Source organism: Macadamia integrifolia, unplaced genomic scaffold, assembly GCF_013358625.1.
Source record: "Macadamia integrifolia cultivar HAES 741 unplaced genomic scaffold, SCU_Mint_v3 scaffold_22A, whole genome shotgun sequence".
NCBI classification, from domain to species: domain Eukaryota; kingdom Viridiplantae; phylum Streptophyta; class Magnoliopsida; order Proteales; family Proteaceae; genus Macadamia; species Macadamia integrifolia.
The window spans coordinates 416,356-439,199 of record NW_024870651.1 but is presented as its reverse complement, the minus strand read 5'-3'; the positions used below and the strand labels follow the sequence as shown (position 1 = coordinate 439,199).

Here is a 22,844-nt window from a genome sequence, read left to right as displayed (position 1 = left end):
AGGACCTTATCAACTAGAATAAATTCAACCTTATCAACAAATGATTGTGGGGACTGTAGGAGTCTCTTGACTCTCTAGTAAGACATCTTAGCAAGTCTGAAACTCAAGAATTGTTTGGCTGATTCTATTGATCTGAAGAATGTCCAAATCAAGATCGGTTGTATTTCATGGACAACAACAATTCTGGATTGGAAATCATAACTACTGATCCTATTGGACCTAGCTCGTTTCAAATGAATGGCCTTTTTGTCCCAAAAAATAGTTGAATGTCACGTCCAAAGCTTTGAGGTTTTGCTTCCTAATTGGCTTCAAAGATTCAGCTATTGAACCCAAGTTGATGCAAGTAGTGACCCTTTTGACTTTTGGAGGTAATGTAAGGTTTAAAAACCTAGAATGGGACATGGTATCCGTGTTCATCGATTCCGTTCCCATTAGTCAGAATCAGTTGGAATCTAAGAAATTAGAATAGAATATTTAATTATATTTTAATGGCAAAATGATCGCGGTACGTGCAGAAAAATAGGAATGCAGAACGTTTAGAGCTCGGTGAATGTTCATGTAAGTGCTATGATTGACACGTGTTAAATATGTTAATCTTGTGTAACAGAGTTGTAAACGGTTACAACTCTGTTTAATATTATTAATATTTAAATAAATAAATAATAAAAATCCCAATATAAACGGACTCCTCATTTCATTCCGCTTAGAAATCTCGATCCTCTCTTTCTCTCTCTCCTTGCTTCTTCTTCAAGATTGTTCATTCTTTCTTCTTCTTTTTTCACCGCTCTCCAGTCTAGTTGAAGTTTTGTTTACCAATTTCAGTGAAGATTTGCATCCATGGTAAATTCTCATTGGTTAATAATATCTACCTAATAAGTAATAATAAAACCCTAGATATTCAACAGTTTTGTTTACTTTATAAATTCAAATTTGTCTTTTGCCATATATGCAAACTTTACTGTTCAAATCCCTTCCCTGATGATTAATATGTAAACATGGTATTTTGATATGTGTGGCCAAGTCTCTCATACGTTCAGTGCCTGAAAATAGTTATGTTGATTTGTTTCTTATCTCATCCTATTTTGAGAAAGAGAAAGAGATGATGATGATGGCGTCTGTAGAAAGAAGGAATAACGTTGAAGAAAAAGCAAGGAGAGAGAGAGAGAGAGAGAGAGAGAGAGAATTGAGATTTCCCAACAAAATCGAAGGAGTCCGCTTATATTGGATTTTTATTTTTTATTTATTTATTTATATAAAAAAATATTAGACAAGTTAAGTAACCACATCCGTCATCTCTCCACCCTAAAAACTAGGAATCAGTTACAATATAAAAAACTAATAGATGGTTTAGATTAATCTAAACTTAAATGGACGGTTAATATTAAAAAAAAAATGAAAGTAAGATTGCAATACGTACGTCTTGCTACCACTTGCCCTATTTTAATAGATTTTGAGTTTTTTTAGAGTTCTTTTTTTTTTATTATTATTATTGTTGAAAAGAATTGTAGATATTAGTATGGGAGGTAAATTTTCATTAATTTTATATTATTTTTTTTATTAAAAGAAGGGGGAAAATGATAAAAGAAAAAGAAAAAGATTTAGTGTACTCATTTTTTATTCAAAAGAGGGTCTGGGAAATCGGGTCAATTAAGTCAATTTAGATCTGATTTTAAATGTTGGAACATGATGTCTTGTATTCCATCACTTACAAAAATGGGTTTATTTCAAAGGGTCATCAAGAGGCTAAAGGCCTCATGGACTAAAGGAATAGACCCACTCTACGAGTCATCATCATTACAGGGGATGCTGCATTGAATTAACTAGCCCATGTGAGGGTTCGGGGTGGTAATTAAAAAAAATTTAGACACTATAAGAACATTTCAATAAATTTCTTGTATAAGGTTTGCTATATATTTGTAGCGAAGATTCTTTCTCTATAAATATTTTGAGAGGTAACAAGACATAAGATGAATGCCTTGAAACATGACGTGCATCAATAAAAATTTACGCGAAACATTGGTTGGCCATTGCCTAGACAAGTGAAACCATCAATGCATTGATATTGATGGCTTCTACATATATTGTTGAAACCATGGATGGTGCAGATTATTAAGGAATAATCCCACATCAACCAAGTCTAAGGACCTTGGAGAACCTTGGATAATTCAACACAGATAAGCTCAGAGCACCCATGAATAACATTTACTGTATTTATAAATGTCACCTTAGAATGTTCAAGGTCAAGTATAATTAAAAAATGACAGTTAGATATTAAGCAGAAGGGAAAAGAAAGATTACATGCCCCTTATTCAATAAATTAAAGTGCACTTTCAGATTAGCAAATAGGAGACTGAATCTCACAAGCTGCTATTGATTCTAAAAGCCATGTATGCCCAAGGACCTGATACCCAAATTCAGCAGCAAAATCTTCTGCTTCTTTGAATCTACACTCCATATACTCCTCTGCCAATGTGCAATTTTCCGGGGCGTCATGGTTGTAAACAATGAAGGTTGAGGTAGTTGCCTGCTTAACATCTTGTGGGAGTAACATGCCCTTGGTCTTAAGTAGGGTGCCCCCAGCAGCCAACACTAAGTCCTCAAGGCATTCCTTGTATGATGGCACAAAATCACCAAAGAAGTAGAAGTTCAGGCCAGTAAATAGCCTTGGTGCCTAGACAGGAATTGCAAAGATATTTGACCTTAGCTAACCACATATATTTTGTAATTCACTGTGATACAAGCAATAATGTGTGCATTGAGAGAGGCCTACCTTCCCCATCATCCTAAGTCTGCCTTTTTTGGGGCCATTACAACAACCATGAATGTCACTTTCAACTTCATACGGCTCTTCGGGCAAAGGCTGCAAAGCTTCCAAGCAAGCTTTTATCCCTGCAAGGAGCAATTGAAGTTGCAATACTAAACAAAGGGAGCAAAAAAATCTAGAGAGATCAACACAACAACATAGTGAAAACATATAATAGAACATTTCAGTCTGGTGTGCCAAAAAAAAAGAAAGAAAGACCAGTAATAAGAGAAAGTAAAGCCCAAGCGCCACATTCCAATAGTGTGAATGGTTTTGTGTGCGCACTTGCTAAAACCATTTCAACGCACAAGGCAGAACAAGAAACCAGGACATAGAATAGGGTATGGTGTCTAGGATCAGATCCAGAACCAAACAATTGTAGATGACTAGCTAAAGGACTTGGACAGAAGAAACAATACTACAGGGCATTAGTCTAGAGAAGCAAAAGAAGAGTGCTTACAGTCCATTTTCAAGACCCATCTTCCATGCAAGATAGCCATAAGGACTTTCACGGTCCTGCTGCAGGCGCCCATCTCATCTGTGGCTGCAATGACATGAGTGACATTTGGCTTCCAAACCTTCGCAACAGTAGCACCAATCATTTTTGCAAACTTGGCCAAAATATTCTACACATCAGTAACAAAAAGAATAAGTCACCTGATCCATTGCAACTGAGTCATATCAGAGCTGTTAGAGAACCAGAGGTCAAAAACTAATCTAAGAAGCATTTGGACAAACAACTTTCAAAATCTTATTCCAACTTAATGGGGTCAACTACATGGGAATTCCAAGCAAGGACGAAAGCAAGGATCCATGCAAACAATGCAAATCTAATGTTTATTTCTTACAGTAAATGTGAAACCCCTCACTACAGGCCCATTTAAGAGGCTGCAGAGAGACGACCAGATCCAACAAACAGCTTGACCAATGATGCAGCAAGCTTCTTACTGCTTTTTAATGTACAAAATAATGAAATAAAGGTAAAATCTTCCTTCAATCTAAACCAGTGCCTAGGCCCTAGGTTCTCAGTGTTCTGAAAAGAATTACTAAACAGCTACCAAGTTCCCATTTACAAAACCCAGATATCAACTCTGTTTGCAGCTTACCTTCTCTTTAACAGAGAGAGAAGATCCACATAAAACCCATCCTTCAGGATTGCCAGCAGTGTTGATGGATTGACTTGAATTTCTGGAATAAAAAAAAAAAAGGGTTATACAGTCCACCATAAGATTACATCTTTGTCACTCCTTTTTTTTTTTTTGGTAGAACATCTTGCTGACTCAAAAGGCCAAAATCTATGCAACAGAACACATAAATATTATAGATATAAGAACCTTGGATATTGTAGGCAGTTAAAGAATACACACCAGCTACACATACAAAAGTATAGGCACATGAGGGCACCCTGCCCATTCACCATCAGTGGCAGAGCTAGCTACTAGCATTACAGAAAGGACTAACGGAAAAATGAAGGAAAGGAGTAACACTTAGTCCATCACTTAGTTCAGATTCAGTGCTACAGATGGAAAAAGCGGTAGATGCAACCACAAAGCAAGGATGAGATTTTTTTTTTTGGGGGGGGGGGGGGGGGGGGGGTGGGGGTGGGAGGCGGGGATGTGGGGGTACAGAGCAAGGATGAGATCATAACTACACATACATAAGCAATATGTCCACACTAAATTACCAGTTCTTATGCTCTATTCTAAAGGGGAAAGGGGGAGAAGGGAAAAATTTCACTGCTGTCTGGGTTGTAGCTGCAACCCTTGGTAGTAGCCAAGGAAATAGAACCCCAGGGGCAGGTTTGAAAATACCCTCTCTTGGTGAAAAATTTCACCCCTACCACTGGGATTCCATTCCCCTGGCTGCTACCAGGGGTTGCAGCTACTTGGCTGCAACTCAGGGTTCGGGGAGAAGGGCCCAATGGGTACCATCTTACCAGCTTCATCATTCTAATCTTAAGAAAAATCAGTAAAACAAAACCTAATGAAAAAAGATGGTATTCACATTTTGACAGATTCATTTAAAAGAATAAAAGGCAGAATACTGAAGATTGTCGAAGCATTTATATAAATCGATCAAATGAAAATAAAAATGAGATTTTTACATTTGATTTGTTGAAGCATGGAAACCTCTCATCCTCTTCCCAAGCTTGGAGATCTCATTTGGAAATTTTTTTGATGAATGAGTCGGACAAAGAACTAGAAAATTTTCCTGAGAAAGCCAACAAGTCAACAAGCATGAACAACTCCAACAACATATTTGCTAGGATTTAAATTTAAATTAATTAATCAAAAGAAAAAAAACTCTGCATTTATTAAAAAAAAAATGCTCAGGATATAAAAATTGAAGAGCACAGATAGCTTACAGTATCCCACCGACAACCTTCAATTTGTAATGCACAGGGAACATGAAAAGACTTTCGGCAGGAATCTGCATAACAACCAAGGGCTGCACCCTTCAGCCCACAATGGCTGCACTTGAGCTTTGCACCCCTTGAAATTTCTTTCTCCAAATTATGAACAGTATCATCAGCAAAATACACCTGGGGTGCCCTGTAAATCAAATATCATACATATTCAGTCCAAAGGTCAGTAATATGAAGGGGAAAAAAGCCAAAATGAGATGCATAGAAGGCATCGGAATCACATTTAACAGTAGATATATAACAATAATAAACTTATGAAAACATTATTTTACCATTAAAATAAAGGGATAGACAGCTATAAAAATTGATATGGCGAGGGGCAGACAGCATAAACTGTAACCATAGTCTAGGTAACAAGGAAATCACAGATAAAGGCTCACCATTCAATGCATTTCTTGTGTACATGCACGATATTGGGTTGAGCTGCCTCATCTGCCACTAATTCCTTTCCATTGGAATAATGTATCATTGGCCCAGTACGCTGGAAGAAACAACATTAAAAAGACTTAAAATTAAACTTTTGAGTACTGAGATATTGTACACATAAATGTTCTACTACTAATTGTCAAAACAATCCTTTTAAAACAGAAATGATATTTTAGGTGCTTATGAAACCAATTGATGATGTATTGTAGGAAAACAATGGGAACAAAAGAAGCCACTATCCGGAGTAGATAATTACCTTTGACAAACTAGATGACTGGCAAAATGCACATATTACAGTTGACTTTGAATCTGAACAGTCTGGACCGACTGATAATTGCACAGCCGAAGCAGATAACCCATTTTTGTGTTTGGGTTGGAACATCAAATTCTCAGAATCCAAAAATGGTGACTTGTGAGTGCCATTGTCTGTATCAGAATCTATAGGATTATAGTTCAACTTCATTCTCTTTGATTCCCTACCATGATCCTCTCCAGGTTGAGTTAATGATCCTTGACCCATCTCTTTTACAAACCCATCCACAAATTCCTTATTCAACGTGCTTTTAGCTAAGAATTTGTCAACATTCTGCAGAATGCAAATTCCTACAACTCGTGAGAAATACTAACACCTTAATTCATACTTGAATAGGTATTGATCACGTCAATGCATGCAATCGCCAACTAGTATTGGATTAGAACTCTTCCAAGCAATAATAAGAAGGTTATTATGTAGCCTAGCAATGTAATCTACAAATAAAAAATAAAGTTCCCTGTTGAGATGTTGTCAGGCCAAAATATGGAAGGAGACAAGTTCTACAAGCTCATCTCAAGAGTAGAAAGGAGATGGCTAAGGCACCCAAAACACAACATATTCATGGTTTAGCAATGCAGCTATTAAGTCCATAAGCAAAGACCATCAGAGAGAGTTTGAACTTCTCAATGACTACCTAAAAGATAGATTCCAACCATCGCTTTTTCTGTACAAAATTACATCCTGATAAAATCTAAAAGAAAAGATAACATGCTGAAACGGAGCCTCGATGAAAATATGGACCATTTTGTTCTATTTCATCTTTTTGAATGATACCCTTCATGCACACTATCCCAACGAATTTTGGTATAGGATTTATCACATAAAAGTAATAAAGAAACACCAAAAGACACTAGATTCCTCGTTTCCTGGTATATTGGGATCCATCAAAATGAATAGTTTCATCTTAGCTATGCATAGCATCTTCCTGTGAGAACTCACAAACTAAAATGGAATAATGCTTCATTTTTTTTATTTTTTTTTTGGGGTGTGGGGGGAAGGGGATCTCTACATGGTATGGTAGCGTTTCTGAGATTGCATTAGATTCATGGTTCAATGAATCAGAAATCGGGTCAGAATAGGCTGGATCCAAAACCCGACTTCCATCAACCACTGATTCTTGTTTCAGTAATCGGACCAAGTTGAGAATCATCCATGCCTATTCACTCCACTGAATGCTGATTACGCAGCATCTTCTCACTCCTTAAAAATAATCAAAAACTTCCAAAAGAACTGAGGGAGAGGGAGATGGGGGGCAGGGAGTGCCGGAGACTAAGAGGAAGGGGAAGCCAGAGCAGGAGGGGGAGGGAAAGTTGGAGATGGAGAGGGAGGGGAGGGGAGAGCTGAAGGTGGAAAGAGAGGGCAGAGGGAGAGCCAGAGAAGTAGAGGTATGGGAGGAGAGCTAGAGCCGACGAGGACTACTACAACTTTTCCTTCAATGAGTAAACCGTTGAGTTTGATATCATACTACGACCTGTTGATGACCAGCTATAAACTAACAGAGCAAGCATTGATTCTCCTCCACCTGAGCTTCCAGAGGAGAAACAATGAGGAATCCAGGGTGGTTGAGGGAAGGAGGGGGCTTGCGGTAGCGTCTGGAGGATTGCTTCAGCTCAGATAGCTTCTAGAGGTGTGAAACGACGGCTTTATCTGAGCCTTGAAGTTGTTGGAATCAAAAGGGGCATGGACTGTCAATAATTGCAGGTAGGAAGACTCAAAAGAGGTAATGGTGGCAAACAAGGAGGGGACTAGGGTTTGGAGGGTTGGTGTTAAGTTTGTCTCGAATTCTTGACCTGTTTTGAAGATTGACCAGCTCCAACATATTTTGATGGCGACCCAAATGGAAAGTTTTCTGAGATCTATGATAGAAGGAGAGGGGTTGGGCCGATAGGCCCAAGCCCGTATGGTTCGACATGATTGACCGCGACCTAATGGGTCGACCCGCGACTTGAAATATATATAATGTATTGTTGCTTGTTGAAAAAATCATTGTATTTTAGGGGGTTTTTCGAGCTAGGGTTTCAGAGCGAGTTTTCTCGCCGCTGTTTAGGTGTAATCTCTTTTCTGCATAGTGAAACATCTTCTTCTTCGTCCGAGGACATAACACACCACCCTAGTGTGTAAACCTCGTTAAATCTCTGTGTCGTGCGGATCTATTTTCTCTTTATTTTTCGTATTTCTTGGTGTTTGATCTAACAGCTGGGTTTTGGAGATTGCCTTTGAAACTTGAATGATCCAAATGCTGCCATTTCAATTACAAGAACCTTGACTGGATTAGTCCATTACAGAAACATTCCAAGAACTACATGCCAATAAAATTTCATGTGCATTACAAGGCTAGCATTGATTCAACTTCTCCATGCCATCCAATCATTTGGGTGCAATTTCTCCTAGAAACAAATCTTACAAAATAAATTTATTGTTAATCTTACAAATGAACTGGAAATAATGAAAATACAGTTAAACAACCAATAAATTCAAAAATACGACCAGCTAATCATACCATCACAAAATAAGCAATAAATATTAAAATGATGCTACTGAATCTCAAATTGAACAATTAAATCTAATAAAGAAAAAGAAAAATATAGAAAATCAGAGCATGAAAATCCTAAGGCCACAGTTTGATTGTAACATACATGCTGGTTACCACGGGCACTGCTGTCATCATCTGAATCCTTTCCATCGCCGAAAGGTGGTGGGCTGTCATGGGATATTTGTGTGAACCCATTCAAATCCTCTTCCGGAGCTCTGCTTACACCAAGTTGCTCATCTCTAGGCTGTTGAATCTGCAATGAAGTAGTAGAACTTCCTTCACCGTGAAACCTCCTCTGTTCCCCCACCGTTTGGCCTAATTTTGTCACTGCACCACCATTATTTGGTACATATGATTCATCAGGTCTTCTAGATTTCTCAACTTTGTCTCCAGATTGATGTAGAGGAGCATGAACTAATTCATTAGAATGCAAAGATGATGTTGATGAGGGTGGGTAGCCAAAGATTCCCATTCGCATGGTGTTAATGGGTTCCTTCCTCGATCTATCATCAATTACAGCAGTAAACGTAGCAGGGAATTGATCGAATGCCCTTCCCACATCTACAAAGATCAAAATGCAAAATTCAGAGCAATGTCCCAATAAAATTACCAAATTTTAAGTACAAATAGACCATAACAGAGAGCTTCCCAAGTAAAGATGAGAATGAAGGTACCAGCCAGATCAATTTGACTTTGAGGAACCCAATGCAAGAGATTAGCTCCAAAGGCTTCATCCATACTTCGATAGATGCTAACAATATTTTCCATGTGAGGAGCCGGCCTTAAATCTACAAACACTTATCCTCAGTCGCATCATTTAAGATCTACAAGTTCCATTATTTCAACTTAAAAAACAAAAAGGGGAAAAGGGGGAGGGGGGGAGGCGAAATACTAACTCTACCTTTGTGAACAAAAGGTAATCTGCAGATGGGACACTCGGATCCGAACTCTGTTGATCTTGGTATGCAAGAACTGGGAAATGAAGAAAAATAAATTAAGACCCAAACAAAATTAATTATGAAGTGAATTTTCAACTACCCACAAAACGAAATCAACTTGTGGAAAAGGAAGAAGGAAGGACCCGCATAATATGTGATTGCATGGCATCAATAATGGTCGGTTCAGCAAATTCAAGCTGAAAAGAAAACGGCACAGAACTTTAGTCAATTAAAATGGAAAAATTAATCGCCTACACAAATTAGAAAACATCAGCGATAATCCAGAGTCCAATCAAAAATAAAACTAAACCAGTGATAGAAATATCAAAACTAAACGCGCGTACCATACGGGACACTTGAGTTCTAGACACATTTTCTGCAAGTGGAGTAACCATGGATTGAGAAAAAGGAAACGACCACTGTTCACCGAATCCGCCATTAGCGATTTTGGAGCTTAATTGTTTCGAAGGAGCGAAAGAATGCGAGAGAGAGAGAGAGAGAGAGAGAGGGAGAGAGAACGGATCGGGCATTCAGGCTTTCTTAGGCTTCTATTATGCAAACTACTACAATTGCAAAGCCCGGGAACCGAAACTTTGGCGGGAAAATGGCGGTTTTGAGCGGCTTAGGCTTTTGAAAGTCGCGCGCGGCAGCGGGACTTGAGATTTGAAAAATAAACTCCCACGTGAGGAACGTATAGAAATCATCCACAGCAGAGTTTTTTTTATGAAGGCATCCGTTGGATCTGAATATCACTTTTGAACCACCAGCATTTTTTCATACACTCAATTATCGGCTACTCGTTGCTAATGTGCACCGAATTTGAATTTTATTTTACTTGCTAACATGCACCCAAATTTTGTATTTGCTACGAGGCCAATTGGGAAGGTAAGTCCACCCGGCCATATATACCTAACGTGCACCTCCAATGACTGTAAGGACCCAGGTATGCACCTTAGCGAGTGGAGAGTATTAGAATAAGGATTCACAAGCTTTTGTGTTTTTTATGATAAATTACCTTTATTAGGGATCAGATCATCGTGGAGTTCCATATCTATATTAAAAGCAGAAAATACATTCCAAGATCTTAAAAATGAATCTACGTATTTCACCGATATTTCTAAAATGTAAGGATTACTTTGATTGTTATACCTATGTTTGGTGAGCTTATTTTAAGTCTTCTTAATAAGATAGAGTATGCTAAAATGTGAGCTTTTAGAGGCATTTCCTCGTCGACACAAATCCCTCGATGGATAGTTTATAGCATGTTGGTTTTTCAATCTAATTATTTGATGATTGTGGATCCATTGACAACTCTGAGGTGTCTAAGGTCGTCCTTTTAGAAAAGATTATTTTTATTGGATTTAAGGCTTTGATAATAAAAGTAATCCAACCATTCTATAAGTTATATTCTAAAAAACGAATATTAGGATAGCCTAGTGGTGATAGCTTCTCCTTATGGAGCCTGGTACCCAGGGGAAGAGGTCATGGGATTGAACCCTATCGTACGCATTGTGTGAGTGTGTGTGTATGAGTGTTTTCTTATTTATTTTGTATCCATCCGTGGGTTACCTAGATGGTTAGGGCGAATTGGAGATTGTGTGGATTGAGCACACGGTCTCAAATTCGATTCCCCATCTATACATCTAAACATTTTTTTATATGTATATTATGGTTTCATTTTGGAAATAGCTCTTTGGACAACCTCTCGGCTAAGGTTAATAACTATGCGGTTTTCAAAACCGATGTCTGCGTTATGACATATAAAAGAAAATTTTGAAAAAACATGCTTATGCTTAGCTATAGTGAATTTGATATTATAACGGCATAAAAAGAAAAAGAAAAAGAAAAAAAGAAGGGGGGGGAGAGGAATCTACTTATCAATTTGAGGATTATAACGGTATATATGTTTTATTTATAACAATTTAGGCAGTCAATAACATAAATGAGATAAAAGGAGAAGCTACTTATAGCAATTTAGGCATTATAACTATGTAAAGGTAATAAATGAGAATCATATTTAAATAATTTAAACATTATAATGACAAATATGATATGTGAAAATCTACTTAAGTTAATTTAACATTATAATGGCATACAATGCTTGATATGGAAATGAATGAAAAGGGAAAAGATAAGGATACGTAGCTCCCTTGGCTCTACGCTAATCCAAATTGACTTAAGCAGATTTCTGGTGCTTCTGCTACAATCTTGGCAGAGCCCCAACTTGTGGAGTAGAAACTTTCTTTTTTGAATTTCTCCTTATTTTCCTTTATTATTTATTTTTTTGGGGTCGCCATCAAGCCCTTGGGAGCCCTGTAAATTGTGATAAAGGAAGCAGGTTTTTTGCTGATGGGAAATATTTTTCACTAGAAAAAGTCTGTCGACACCCATATATTTTATTTTATTATCATTATATATAATTAGGATTTTCGAGGGAAAACTCATGGGAATGATATCTTGCAATTGGTCATTCGAGTTTAACGATCCATATATCGTTGGAAAGGTTTTCGCACCAACTATTCAGTAATAATATATCATGCGTAAGTTATGTGATTAAAAAGTTTGAAAATTTTATTTTTGTGAGAGACTTGCAAATAAAAAATTATGGTATAAACAATGAGAATATACCATATTTACATCTGATGGAGGTTTTGACTGATTTGACTATTACTCCGAGTTAATATGTTTATTTTCCATCATGCACGCTCTTTGAGGTATTACCAGTTTTATTTGCATGATTCCTTGCTAAATTTCAATGTCTATAAGTAACTAGGCAACTTGGGTCCCTATAAATATAGATTCAGTTTTGACATCCCTTGCCCACATTTTTTTTTTCCTCTCTGCATTCACATGTACACACATGCACATAAGCTCATAAATCATCATCATAAATAATCATGCAAGCAAACATGGTTAAGAAGAATAGTTTAAATATAGAAAATATTGACATCATGTTGGGCGGCATTAGGTACCTTAATGGCTTCCATCACATAACCTTGACCATACCTAGATTATTTGAACACATGACCAAATGTTTTATTCATCATTGAGTCAAACTTTCTTTTTTCTAGTGAGAGAAGATTTCCCCAATACAGAAAACACATGTACATGCCCTAGTCCTTAACCCTAGGTGGAAACTCTACACAAATCTACACCTATTGAACCTAGGACTAGTTCCCTTCATCTGTCCAAAGAATAAAAACACCATCAACAGAAGATAAATCAAGGAGACAAGGCTTGGGCCGAGAAATTGGATCATGTCCCATCGCTTTATTAATAATTTTATTTGGTTAGATATTAAGCTAATATTAAAAAAAATACAACTATAAATCTATCTTACCATTGAAACTTAACAATATTGCCCATTTAGCTGGATTGAGGAGGTACTACTTTTGTATACATTGAATCATTCAAAAGTACTCAAAATTATGTTTTGAGGAAGGGTTTGTTGCTCGGCTACATGACCCCTATACCATGAGAAGGGGCCAACGAAGGGGCACGCAGGGGCATTGAAAATGAGGGGTGGGGCAATCATTTCACCCCCTTTGTATGTAGGCACAGGGGAACACTTTTGGGCAGTGTTCTGTTTAGTACTAAAAAATATGTTCACTTACATAGGAAATAGTTCCTTGGATGTGGGTTCCTAATCCAGCAAGCATATGGAAAATGTCTAGATCTACACTTAGTTATGCCATGTGACAACTCATGAGGTCTAAAAGTTTTGTGGGGTTTAGACCCCAAGTTCTCTAGAGAGCGGATCAGATCCTAATATGAGAACCATTATTGTACGGATTGATCCACACTCGATTCTCTACCCATGTATTAAATTTCAACAAGAACGAAATTTGCCAAGGAACAACATAGAGCTTTGAAATTTCAGAACCATGTGATTGTGCGCATTAACAGTCGGAATGCATTAAGCATGGATCCATACACATGCTGAGCTGGGCTGAGCTTATGGAGCTAAGCCTGAATTGAGATATTCCAGCCTGACTTTGGGCTGGGTTGGGTATGCCTAAACTGTCATCAGTAAAATGGATAAGAGAACTAATTTTGGTTCTATTGTTTTTATTTCTTTGCCTTTTGGAAACCACAATGCCGACATTTAATTAGCTTCAGAAGGCAAAAATGACAAAAATGGCAAAAAGAGGGTTCCATATTTTGGGTGATTTGTACCTGTTTCAGGTCTATGAGCTACTAGGGATAAGATACACAAGCATCTTTGTTTCTATATTTTATTCTCACATGAAATGTTCTTGTTGTCCTCCCATATGTAATATCATTTTACCACACCTCATTAATGCACTCTCCATGCCACTTGTTATACAATATCCTTCCAACTTTTATTTAGCCTCAAGAGGCTAAAAGGTGGATCGTATAGTTCATTTATTAGTGCAAAAGGAAAAGCATGGAAATAACCATGGAAAAGCATGGAAATAACCATTCTTTTTTTGATTAACATGGAAATAAACACTCCATTAGAGTTTCTAATGCATGGTTGGAAGATTGGATCCTGTGTGAAGACCCAACACCTGTCTCACTTTCAGCCATTAAAAGGGTGAATTCGAGTATAATGGAAACAAAAAGGACAGCAATGATCTTCACGTCTACGCCTAGGCGAACGCAAGTGCAAATGATCCATCCTCTAGGGTTGGACCTTCTTCCACGATTCTCCTGCACCCATGTTCCACACCATATAGACTATCCCTTGTTTTTTTTTTTTTTTTTTTTTTAATACGTCCCTTTAGGTTTGGTTTTGGGTGACTGTATCCCCCCAAATTCTTTATTTTATTGGCAGAAGAAAAATATCCTTAGAAATATTTTTTTTTAGGTAGAAAAATATCCCTTGAAATAACCATTTAAATAGGAGTGGAAGTGCGGGAGATAGCAGCCACTCACAGAGCTGAAGCACTTGTGTTTCTAAAGGCAGAAAGGAGAGACGAGAGTTGTAGTTGGCAATAATAATAATAATGGAGAGCAAAGCAAGCGTGGTGTTCCGTCTTCTTGCTGTGAAACACAAGTCCGGTAAAAGCCATAGTGAGATTGCGGAGGAGACAGGACTGACCAATGTGTACGTAGGTCAGCTATTGCGGAGGCAGGCCCAACTCAAGCCTTCTACTGTCCCTAAACTTAAGGCTTCACTGCCGGATCTCACCGACGACCTCATCCAGGAGATGATGAATCCTCCTATGAGGTCTTACGACCCTGCCATTATCAGCGAGCCTGCTATTTACAGGTGGGTTATCTCTACTAAACTTTGATCCTCTATGCATGCATGTAGGTGGGGGGTTTCTCTCTCTCTCTAATCCATGAGATTTGTTGATAAGCGGAGAAAGATTTTGTGAAGTATGAATCATGGGAAGTACCTCTATTGGCATGGTGGTGGCACTCTTGCCTAGGTCCAAGTAGAGGTTGCTTATATGACTCCCCTCCATTGGATGTTCAACATCCTTATATTCTCCTTCCCCCCAAAAAAACGTATGAACCATTTTCTTGGCTTATATTTAAGTTATGGGAAAATTTTTTGTATGCCACCAGTATATCTGAGCATCCACTATGTCTATCTTTTCTTCCCCCTTTTGAAATGAACCATATGCTTCTTGTATGATATCACATCTTGTACCCCATTGGTGTTGTCTGCTAGCTTACCATACACCGAGAACATATCTTTCTCCTTCCTTAAGTTATTTATTTGTTTTTGTAACTGTCGACTTATATATTTCCTGATTCCATAGATTGAATGAAGCCGTTATGCATTTTGGTGAGAGCATTAAGGAGATCATCAATGAGGATTTTGGTGATGGCATGTAAGTTTTTAAATGAAAGTTTAGGTTAAATATTTTATAGATTTCCATCCATGACATTACTAAAACTTCATGTTTCCTTGTTCATTTTGTCATGAGAAATGAAAAGGGAGAATTTAATTATTTTCATCCCATCAATGGAAGTCTTCATTTGATGATTCCCCCCCCCCTCCCTTTTTTTGATGGGTTCCATTTGATTATTTTTATTATTATTTTTAAATTTTATATATAGTATGTCAGCTATAGACTTCTATAGCTCCGTGGACAAAATTAAAGGTGTGGATGGGAAAGATCGTGTTATTGTAACATTTGATGGGAAGTATCTACCACATTCTGAGATGGTTAGTAATTCCTCATTCATTACTTTCATATATATTTTTCTCTATTAAAATTTTTCTATTGATGAATTTATTTGAAGATCCACTCCTTATGTGCATGGTGATGCTCATTTTAAATCTTCCTCAATCCCTCACCCATTACTAACCCCTGATCACCCCCTTCCCCCCCCCCCCCACCCCTCCCCTAGAAAGAAGGAAATTGAAAATTTATTTTTTTCTTATAATATAGTTTCAATATTCAGGAACCATGCTGGCTGGTTCGATTTTTATCAATTTAGAAAATAAAGTATTATTATTAACTTAATTCATGTTTTTTGTTCTTGGATATGCACCCTTAATATTTATTTTTGTTGTTGCTACTATTGCTACCTTCTCAGAGAGTCGAGGATATGGTGTCAAGGATAAAGCTGCATTAAAGTTAATGGAACCCCTTGATCTTTTGATGAATAAAGCCTCTTGGGATGGAAATACTATCTTTTTAATGTAATTATGTATTTTATTTTTGGCCTTTCGCTGAGTAAAAACCCTTTAGTCTCATTTACATTTGTATGAAATTCTATCGAGTCTTAGAGATGTAATATTTGACGGCAATAACTTCAGCAATTGTTTGCAGTTATATTATCTAATTCTTCATTTTTTCATCAAACAAAAAATTGAATGTGGCCATTGAATCATCTTTTGCATTATGTTAATCCTTTTCCAATTCTTGGAACGAAGAAATGATGTAGCATTGTAATCTTTTAGATTTCCTAATTTGGGGTGAGAAACTAAAATCAACTAAAAGAATTGACTTAAAATTTGTGATTCAAGAGTGAAGAAGATGGACACCAACCTAATGATAGAAAATCCTTTAAATTAGATTCAATGGGTAAATATTTAATCATTTGATGATGACTAGTACCATCATAGTGGGCCTATTCTGATTGGATGAGAAAGATAATATTCAACACAATGACAAAATAATGAGTTATAAAACTATCAATCGGTCAAGGCTCAGGTTAGGTGAGAATATGTTAATTGTGATGCATATTGTATGGCTATGAAGGGTCTACAATGAGAATTTTATGGTTGAATTAAAAAAAAAAAGAAAAAAAGAAGAGAAGTATAAAAGGAGGACAAAGCCAAAATGTCCACTCAATAGAAAGAGTTTACTAAAGGGTAGAGAAGTAGGACGTGGATAGTAAGTTGGTTGGTTACACCAATGATGAAAAGTTCAAGAAATCTTATTCACATGAGCATAGTTTATCAAACGTAGTGTAGATTCAAGTTCAAAAGATATTTGCAATGAATACATCCTATTAATTTTAATATGACCAATTAGTTTTGCCTATTCGTTTTATATTTTCAATCATATTGGGTATTGTTGAAAATTTTAGTATTTTAAAATGAATGATTTCAAATTTAATTTTATTTTTAAAAGAAGTTTGTTGGAGGATTATACATCTTTTAAATAGGCACCTAAGTAACTAATAAGTATGATTATTGAAGGCAAGTATGAATGGTCAACGAAAATATCTTATTAAAAAGACATGTTTTTTTGGCATATCTTTCGGGGATCCGGTTCCTCTCCATAGAGCTGAGCCATCTCATGTCTGAAAAGACCCGGGCCTACTTTCCTAGGTCACTCCATCCATGGGATGACTCCCTGTTCCTTGGGCTCTATCTATCCATTTTTTGGAGACAAGTTTTGACAGTGTCTCTTTTTCTCCTGTATACAGAAGAGGTTCAACCAATTATAGAACTTCTAATTTCTTCTGGTCTTTCATTATTCATGATCATGTTATTCTATCATGAAACACAACTCTGAAGTACTTCAAGGGGAAAAATATGTGAGTGGATGACTATTAACGGATACCATAGAACTATTTTATTTTGGAGACAACAGATTCGCAAAGTTCTCAGTTTACATCATCTGGGGCATCAATGGTCTTAAGGAATGTTTGGTGGCGCAGATTATCCCCACAATTTCCTTAATTCTTTTCATGTATCTTCATGTTCATGATGTCATTTATAGTATTTGTGTCTTCTATCATCCTCTGCAGTTTGTTTATTTTGTCCACGTGATACCATGCATAGATAGTAAGTTCGGGAAGGACACAAAAAGGGGTACATGTACATATGAGTATAAAATGAACTAGACGTCAACAATACTTTTTAAACATTTGGCGCAAAAAGTGTGCAATAATAATATAGTCATTGTTTATATGGTTCCTACGTAAAAATTTGAGATTAAAAAAATGAACATATATTCACTATGCAGTAGGCATGTACTTCACCTAACAAACTGAATAATCATGTAGCATGTGATGATAGTTCCTTCGATTTTATATTAAAAAAAAAAAAAAAATCCTTAGATGCGGGTTCCTAGTCTAACAAGCATACGCAAAATGCCTATATCAACACTTAGTTATGCCATGTGGGCTGGGCTGCGCGTTAGGGGACGTAGGGTTGGGCTAGTTTTCTTAAAATCCAATCAGCCCAGCCCGGTTGCACCCTCTATCCGAAACTGTCATTAGTAAAATGGGAATGAGATCGAATTTTGGTTCCATAGTTTTTATTTTTCCTTTTGGAAGCCACATGGGTGACATTTAGTTAGCCTTGATGGCAAAAACTCCAAAAAATGCCAAAAAGAGAGCTCCATTTTAATGGGGGATTTGTATCCGAAAAGGTTATATGAGCTGCCAAGGTAGGATATTTACTAGCATCTTTGTGTCTTTTTTTTGTTAGCGCTGCAACAGGTTTAGGTAAGGTTGGGTTTTTGAAACCCCAGTCCAACCTTAAGTCCCCTTAATTGGACCTAAGCCTGGCCTAATCCTGACTCAGGCCTGAAAAATCCAACCCTGACCCACCCTCATGGTCAGGCCAAGTCGATCTGATTGGCCCTAACTGGGGAAAGGGAAAGGAGATGCAAAGGTTGGGATGGGTTAGGGAGAAGAAGAAAAAGAAGAAGAAAGAAGAACAAGAAAAATGAAAATGATGTCGTTTCTCCTTCATTTGTGCAATATTTCTTTCAAGTTTGATGACACTTAAACACTAACTAAAACAAGAACCCTAACTTCTTCGCCTCTTCCATGTATTTAGTCTATTGAGATTTTTTCATAATACTTTTGTTAACGTTTGTTGCTGCTATATGTATTATTGTTTCCATTGGTACAAAAAATCAGGGTCAAAGTTAGGGCTAGGTTGAGTCCGAGGCCTCAACCATAGCCCGGCTGGACCTTGACTCAGGGCCAAAGATTTTCAGCCTTGATCAGCCCTCACGGCAAGAAATCTTCTAAAGCTCTAAGCTTCTATGGATGATATTGGAAGTTGAAAGTGGAGGCTATAAAGAGTGTGGAGAATTTAGTTGTAGATATATGTGGCTTAAAGGAAGAAAATTCTTTTGATATGAGAGGGAGATAAATTTTCCATCACTGCCAGTGGAGAAGAGAGAATTTCTTCATCATTGATGATGTGAAGCTGTAATTAAATTCCTTAATGCAATCCAATGGTAGCGATAGGAGTAGGGCGGACAATATTCCTTTTTATCTCTAGTCATGAAGAGAAACTCGGTCAAATATATAAGTAGTCATTTTTTTTTTTTTTCAATGGAATTGGATTGGAGATACCCCATTTTAACGAAGAGAGATTTTGGGTGGAAGAAATAACGTGGAAGAAAATTGTTATTTTCATGTCATTTTGGATGTATAGGCCCATAAGGGTTGGTTATCTCGATTTTGGGTGCATGGATCCTAACCAAGATATAGGATTACCATCTCTCCTAAATTCAAGGAGTGATGGTTATCCTAATACCGAACAAACCGGAACTCTCTCTCTCTCTCTCTCTAAAGTTAGGTACGCTCCTATAATCTTGGAGAGATGTCAATCTCTTTTTTTTGGTAGAAGGAGAGATGTTAATCTACTTCTAGTTGAACCCTACTTACTTTTGAGTCGAAAAAATGATGGAATGTTAACTATAATTAAAAGAGCTCTGTCCAGCCATTCCTCTCTTGTTCACTCCAAAACCTCTCTTTCTTTCACTCTCTTCTTATAGTGTCTGAGCAGCTCCTCTCTTGTTCTTTCTCACATCTTCTTGTGTCTCAGCAGTGATGGAAGGCAATATTTTGTTACCCCCTGGTTTCAGATTTCAACCCAACGATGATGAACTCATTAAACACTACCTCTGGAGGAAAATTGCTGACCCTTCTTTCTCCTTCTACACCTTTAAAGAAATCGACATTTATGCTTTTAATCCGGAAGAGCTCGTAGGTAAGTTATTAGCAACCATTTAATTTCTTCCTTCTTTGTAATTGTTGACCCTTCTTTCTTAATTTTTCTGTTTAATTAATTTCACTGTAACATACATACATTAATTATATATATAATATTATTCTGTTAATTTATGCAGAAAAATACGGGAATAAAGAAGATTATATCCATTACTTTTTCACCCCAACAAAACGGAGATATCAGAATGGCTGTAGACCTAATCGTTGTACATCAAATGGACACTGGAAAGCCACTGGTGGTGATACAGAAATCATAGACCAAGAAGACTCCAACCTTATCGGCTACAGGAAATCTCTCGCCTTCCACATTGATATGATCCCAAATTTATCAAAAAAATTAAAAAATAAGACCCCCAATTTACCCAAGAAGAAAAAATCGGTTAAAACCGATTGGCTAATGCAGGAGTTTCGAACCAAAGAAGACCGAAAGCTTAAAAATAATAAAAATCTTCCAATGCAGGTATGTAAATTTATAGTTTTTTCATGCATATTATAATATTATATATGCTGATTTTTATTTCAAAATTTATTAACTAATTAACCTTCTTATGATCATTTTTTTTTTTTGGTTACAGTTGGATGATTGGGTTATTTGTAAAATATACAAAGGAAATCGTAAAGATTCCAAAAGAAAACAAAAAGAAGCAGAAGGGGAAGAAGAGGAAGAAGCATTAATGGAGGGGCAAGGAGATCATCAAGAGGATATAGGCATAGAAGAAGATATAATCAGATCAATGGAGGATGACCAATTAGATAATTCCTTAGTCCAATACATTTCAGAACTCGAGCAATGTCTTCCTTTGGATGTCCAGTATCCATATAATCAGAACATATGTGATCCTGATGGGTGGGACTATGGTAATCTCTATGATGTCAGTGGTTCAATCACAGAAGTTGGTGAATGTTCAACTACAACTTGCAGTAGTACTGTTAATAACCAAAATGGATATGCTACTCCTCCTGTGTGCACATCAGTCAATGCTAATGATCAGCTTTGTATATCACCTGATCACCCAATGTTGCCAATGTTGCCAATGCCGCTACCCATCAATCAACAACATTGGGTTGAGAAGGAACACAATAGCAGTACCAGTGATCAGCATCAAGAATTTCGAACCGTAGAAGACCGAAAGCGTAAAAATAATACACTTTATCCAATGCAGGTATGTAAATAGGTTGCATACATATTATATATGTTGATTTCTATTTCAGTATTTTGGTACTAACATTTTTTTTTTTTCCCCTTCAGTTGGATGATGGGGTAATATGTAAAAGATACAAGAGAAATGGTGAAGACTCCAAAGGAAAAGAAAAAGAAGTAGAAGGGGAAGAAGCGTTGGAGGGGCAAGGAGAAGAGGACTTAGGCATAGAAGATATAATCAGATCAATGAAGGATGAACAAGATAATTCCTTAGGCCAATACTTTTCAAATTTTGAGCAATATCCTCCTAGCAGCGATGACTTTGAATATTTAAATTGGAGCAATTCTGATATGGTCCATAGCTTCAACAACATAAGTGATCCTGATGGGTGGGACTATGGTAGCCTATTTGATGTTAGTAGTTCAATCACCGAAGCTGGCGAATGTTCAACTGGCAATGATGTTAATAACCAAAATGGATATGATCCTATGTGCAAATCAGTCAATGCTAGTGATCAGCCAATGTTGCCCATGCCACTGTCGATCAATCAACAACCTTGGGCTGAGAAGGAACATACCAGTACCAGTGATCAGCATCAGGAAGGGAAGGACTCATCATGCTCCTCTGATTAAGTTCTATGGCGACAAAAAATTTGTAATCATTTCGTACTCATTGAGGATATTTTTTTATTTTTTAGATTGTAATTTTTTTAATTTGTTGTATGAAGGCTGTGTCTGTTAAGAACTTTGATCATTTTATTGAATAGAATTATGTTTATTAGAAAGACAAAAAGTTTCGCAGTTAAACTTTTCATGTTTCATTAGACATTTAAAAACTTATTAATCATATATATATATATATATATATATCTTTCAATGTTTGATGGAGATATTTCTCATACCACCTTTATAAGAAAATATACACGGTTGGTCACCTTTTATTGATCGGAAGAGAGTGCATAGTATTAATTTTAAAATGGACAAGATAGTGCTAATCATGACTTGTGTGGCCACATCAACACATAAACCAATGGAAGGATGTGTTAAAGCATCATCAGTGCATGAGTCAGGGGGCTATGTGGACTCTTCGCAGAAGAAGTGGATGCATGTTCAACTAACTGTAAGAAAAAAACAAAATATATGCCAAGGAGTGATGAAATCCAAGCGAGTCTAAATGCGCAAGAGTGATCTTTAAATGAGACCAAGGATTTGCCTGAACTATTGCCAAGGAGTGATGAAATCCTAGCGGTTGCCGGTTAGTACGCATATGTCTAAGTCTGAACAACTCTGATAAACTCATCAGACCGAGGGAGAAAAACTTATACATGTGTTATAGAAGAGTAAGACAATGGAAAAGTTATTTTTCGGTAAGAAAGGCCAATGGAAGCAACTAAAGTATGGAGAGTTGCCCTACACCACCGGTCTACTCAAAACAAAAGCAAATTTTCTTATTTTTTTTAGAAATTGATAGTTAAATTTAGTGAACATGTTGTTCACATTTTTATGATATAAATTACTAAGTTTTAATAAAATCCATTGTTATGTGTTAGGATTGAGGGTGTAATTTGAGCCTGATGGTCCAAACCCGCCCTGGCCCTACCTGCTCTCGAACAAGGCCTGGGCTAATATTTCTAACCCTAAGATGGGATAGGATTGAAAAATATTGACCTTGGATCAAGGTTGAGGCCTAGGTTCAATTCATAATTCTAATTGTGTATTGATCACTTTATTTGTTTATTTATTTATTTTTTCAACTCATAGAGCACAAATGAAAAAAATAGGGTTAATCAAGGTTAGCCCGACCTTGATAAAAATTGGATCCAATTAGGGCCAACCCAGCCCAATTAGAGTCAAT

General features: G+C 36.9%; 2 protein-coding genes across 2 annotated transcripts; one reads left to right on the top strand and one right to left on the bottom strand.

Annotated features, from left to right (window-relative positions):
* Positions 1 to 2,192: 2,192 nt before the first annotated feature.
* LOC122071454 (BRCA1-associated RING domain protein 1-like) lies at positions 2,193 to 9,985 on the bottom strand. The gene is made up of 13 exons (XM_042635813.1): positions 9,783 to 9,985; positions 9,582 to 9,635; positions 9,402 to 9,472; positions 9,175 to 9,288; positions 8,604 to 9,061; positions 5,911 to 6,240; positions 5,609 to 5,709; positions 5,169 to 5,355; positions 4,908 to 5,014; positions 3,910 to 3,991; positions 3,264 to 3,429; positions 2,771 to 2,889; positions 2,193 to 2,671 (listed from the first exon to the last, which is right to left on the bottom strand). The coding sequence occupies exons 1-13, from the start codon at positions 9,875 to 9,877 to the stop codon at positions 2,336 to 2,338; spliced, it is 2,220 nt and encodes a 739-aa protein (XP_042491747.1). The 5' UTR covers positions 9,878 to 9,985; the 3' UTR covers positions 2,193 to 2,335.
* Positions 9,986 to 14,408: 4,423 nt separating this feature from the next.
* LOC122071464 (cyanate hydratase-like) lies at positions 14,409 to 16,735 on the top strand. Its single transcript, XM_042635822.1, has 5 exons — positions 14,409 to 14,674; positions 15,174 to 15,245; positions 15,475 to 15,583; positions 15,958 to 15,986; positions 16,684 to 16,735. Exons 1-5 carry the CDS (start codon positions 14,409 to 14,411, stop codon positions 16,733 to 16,735), a joined length of 528 nt encoding a protein of 175 aa, XP_042491756.1.
* Positions 16,736 to 22,844: the final 6,109 nt, after the last annotated feature.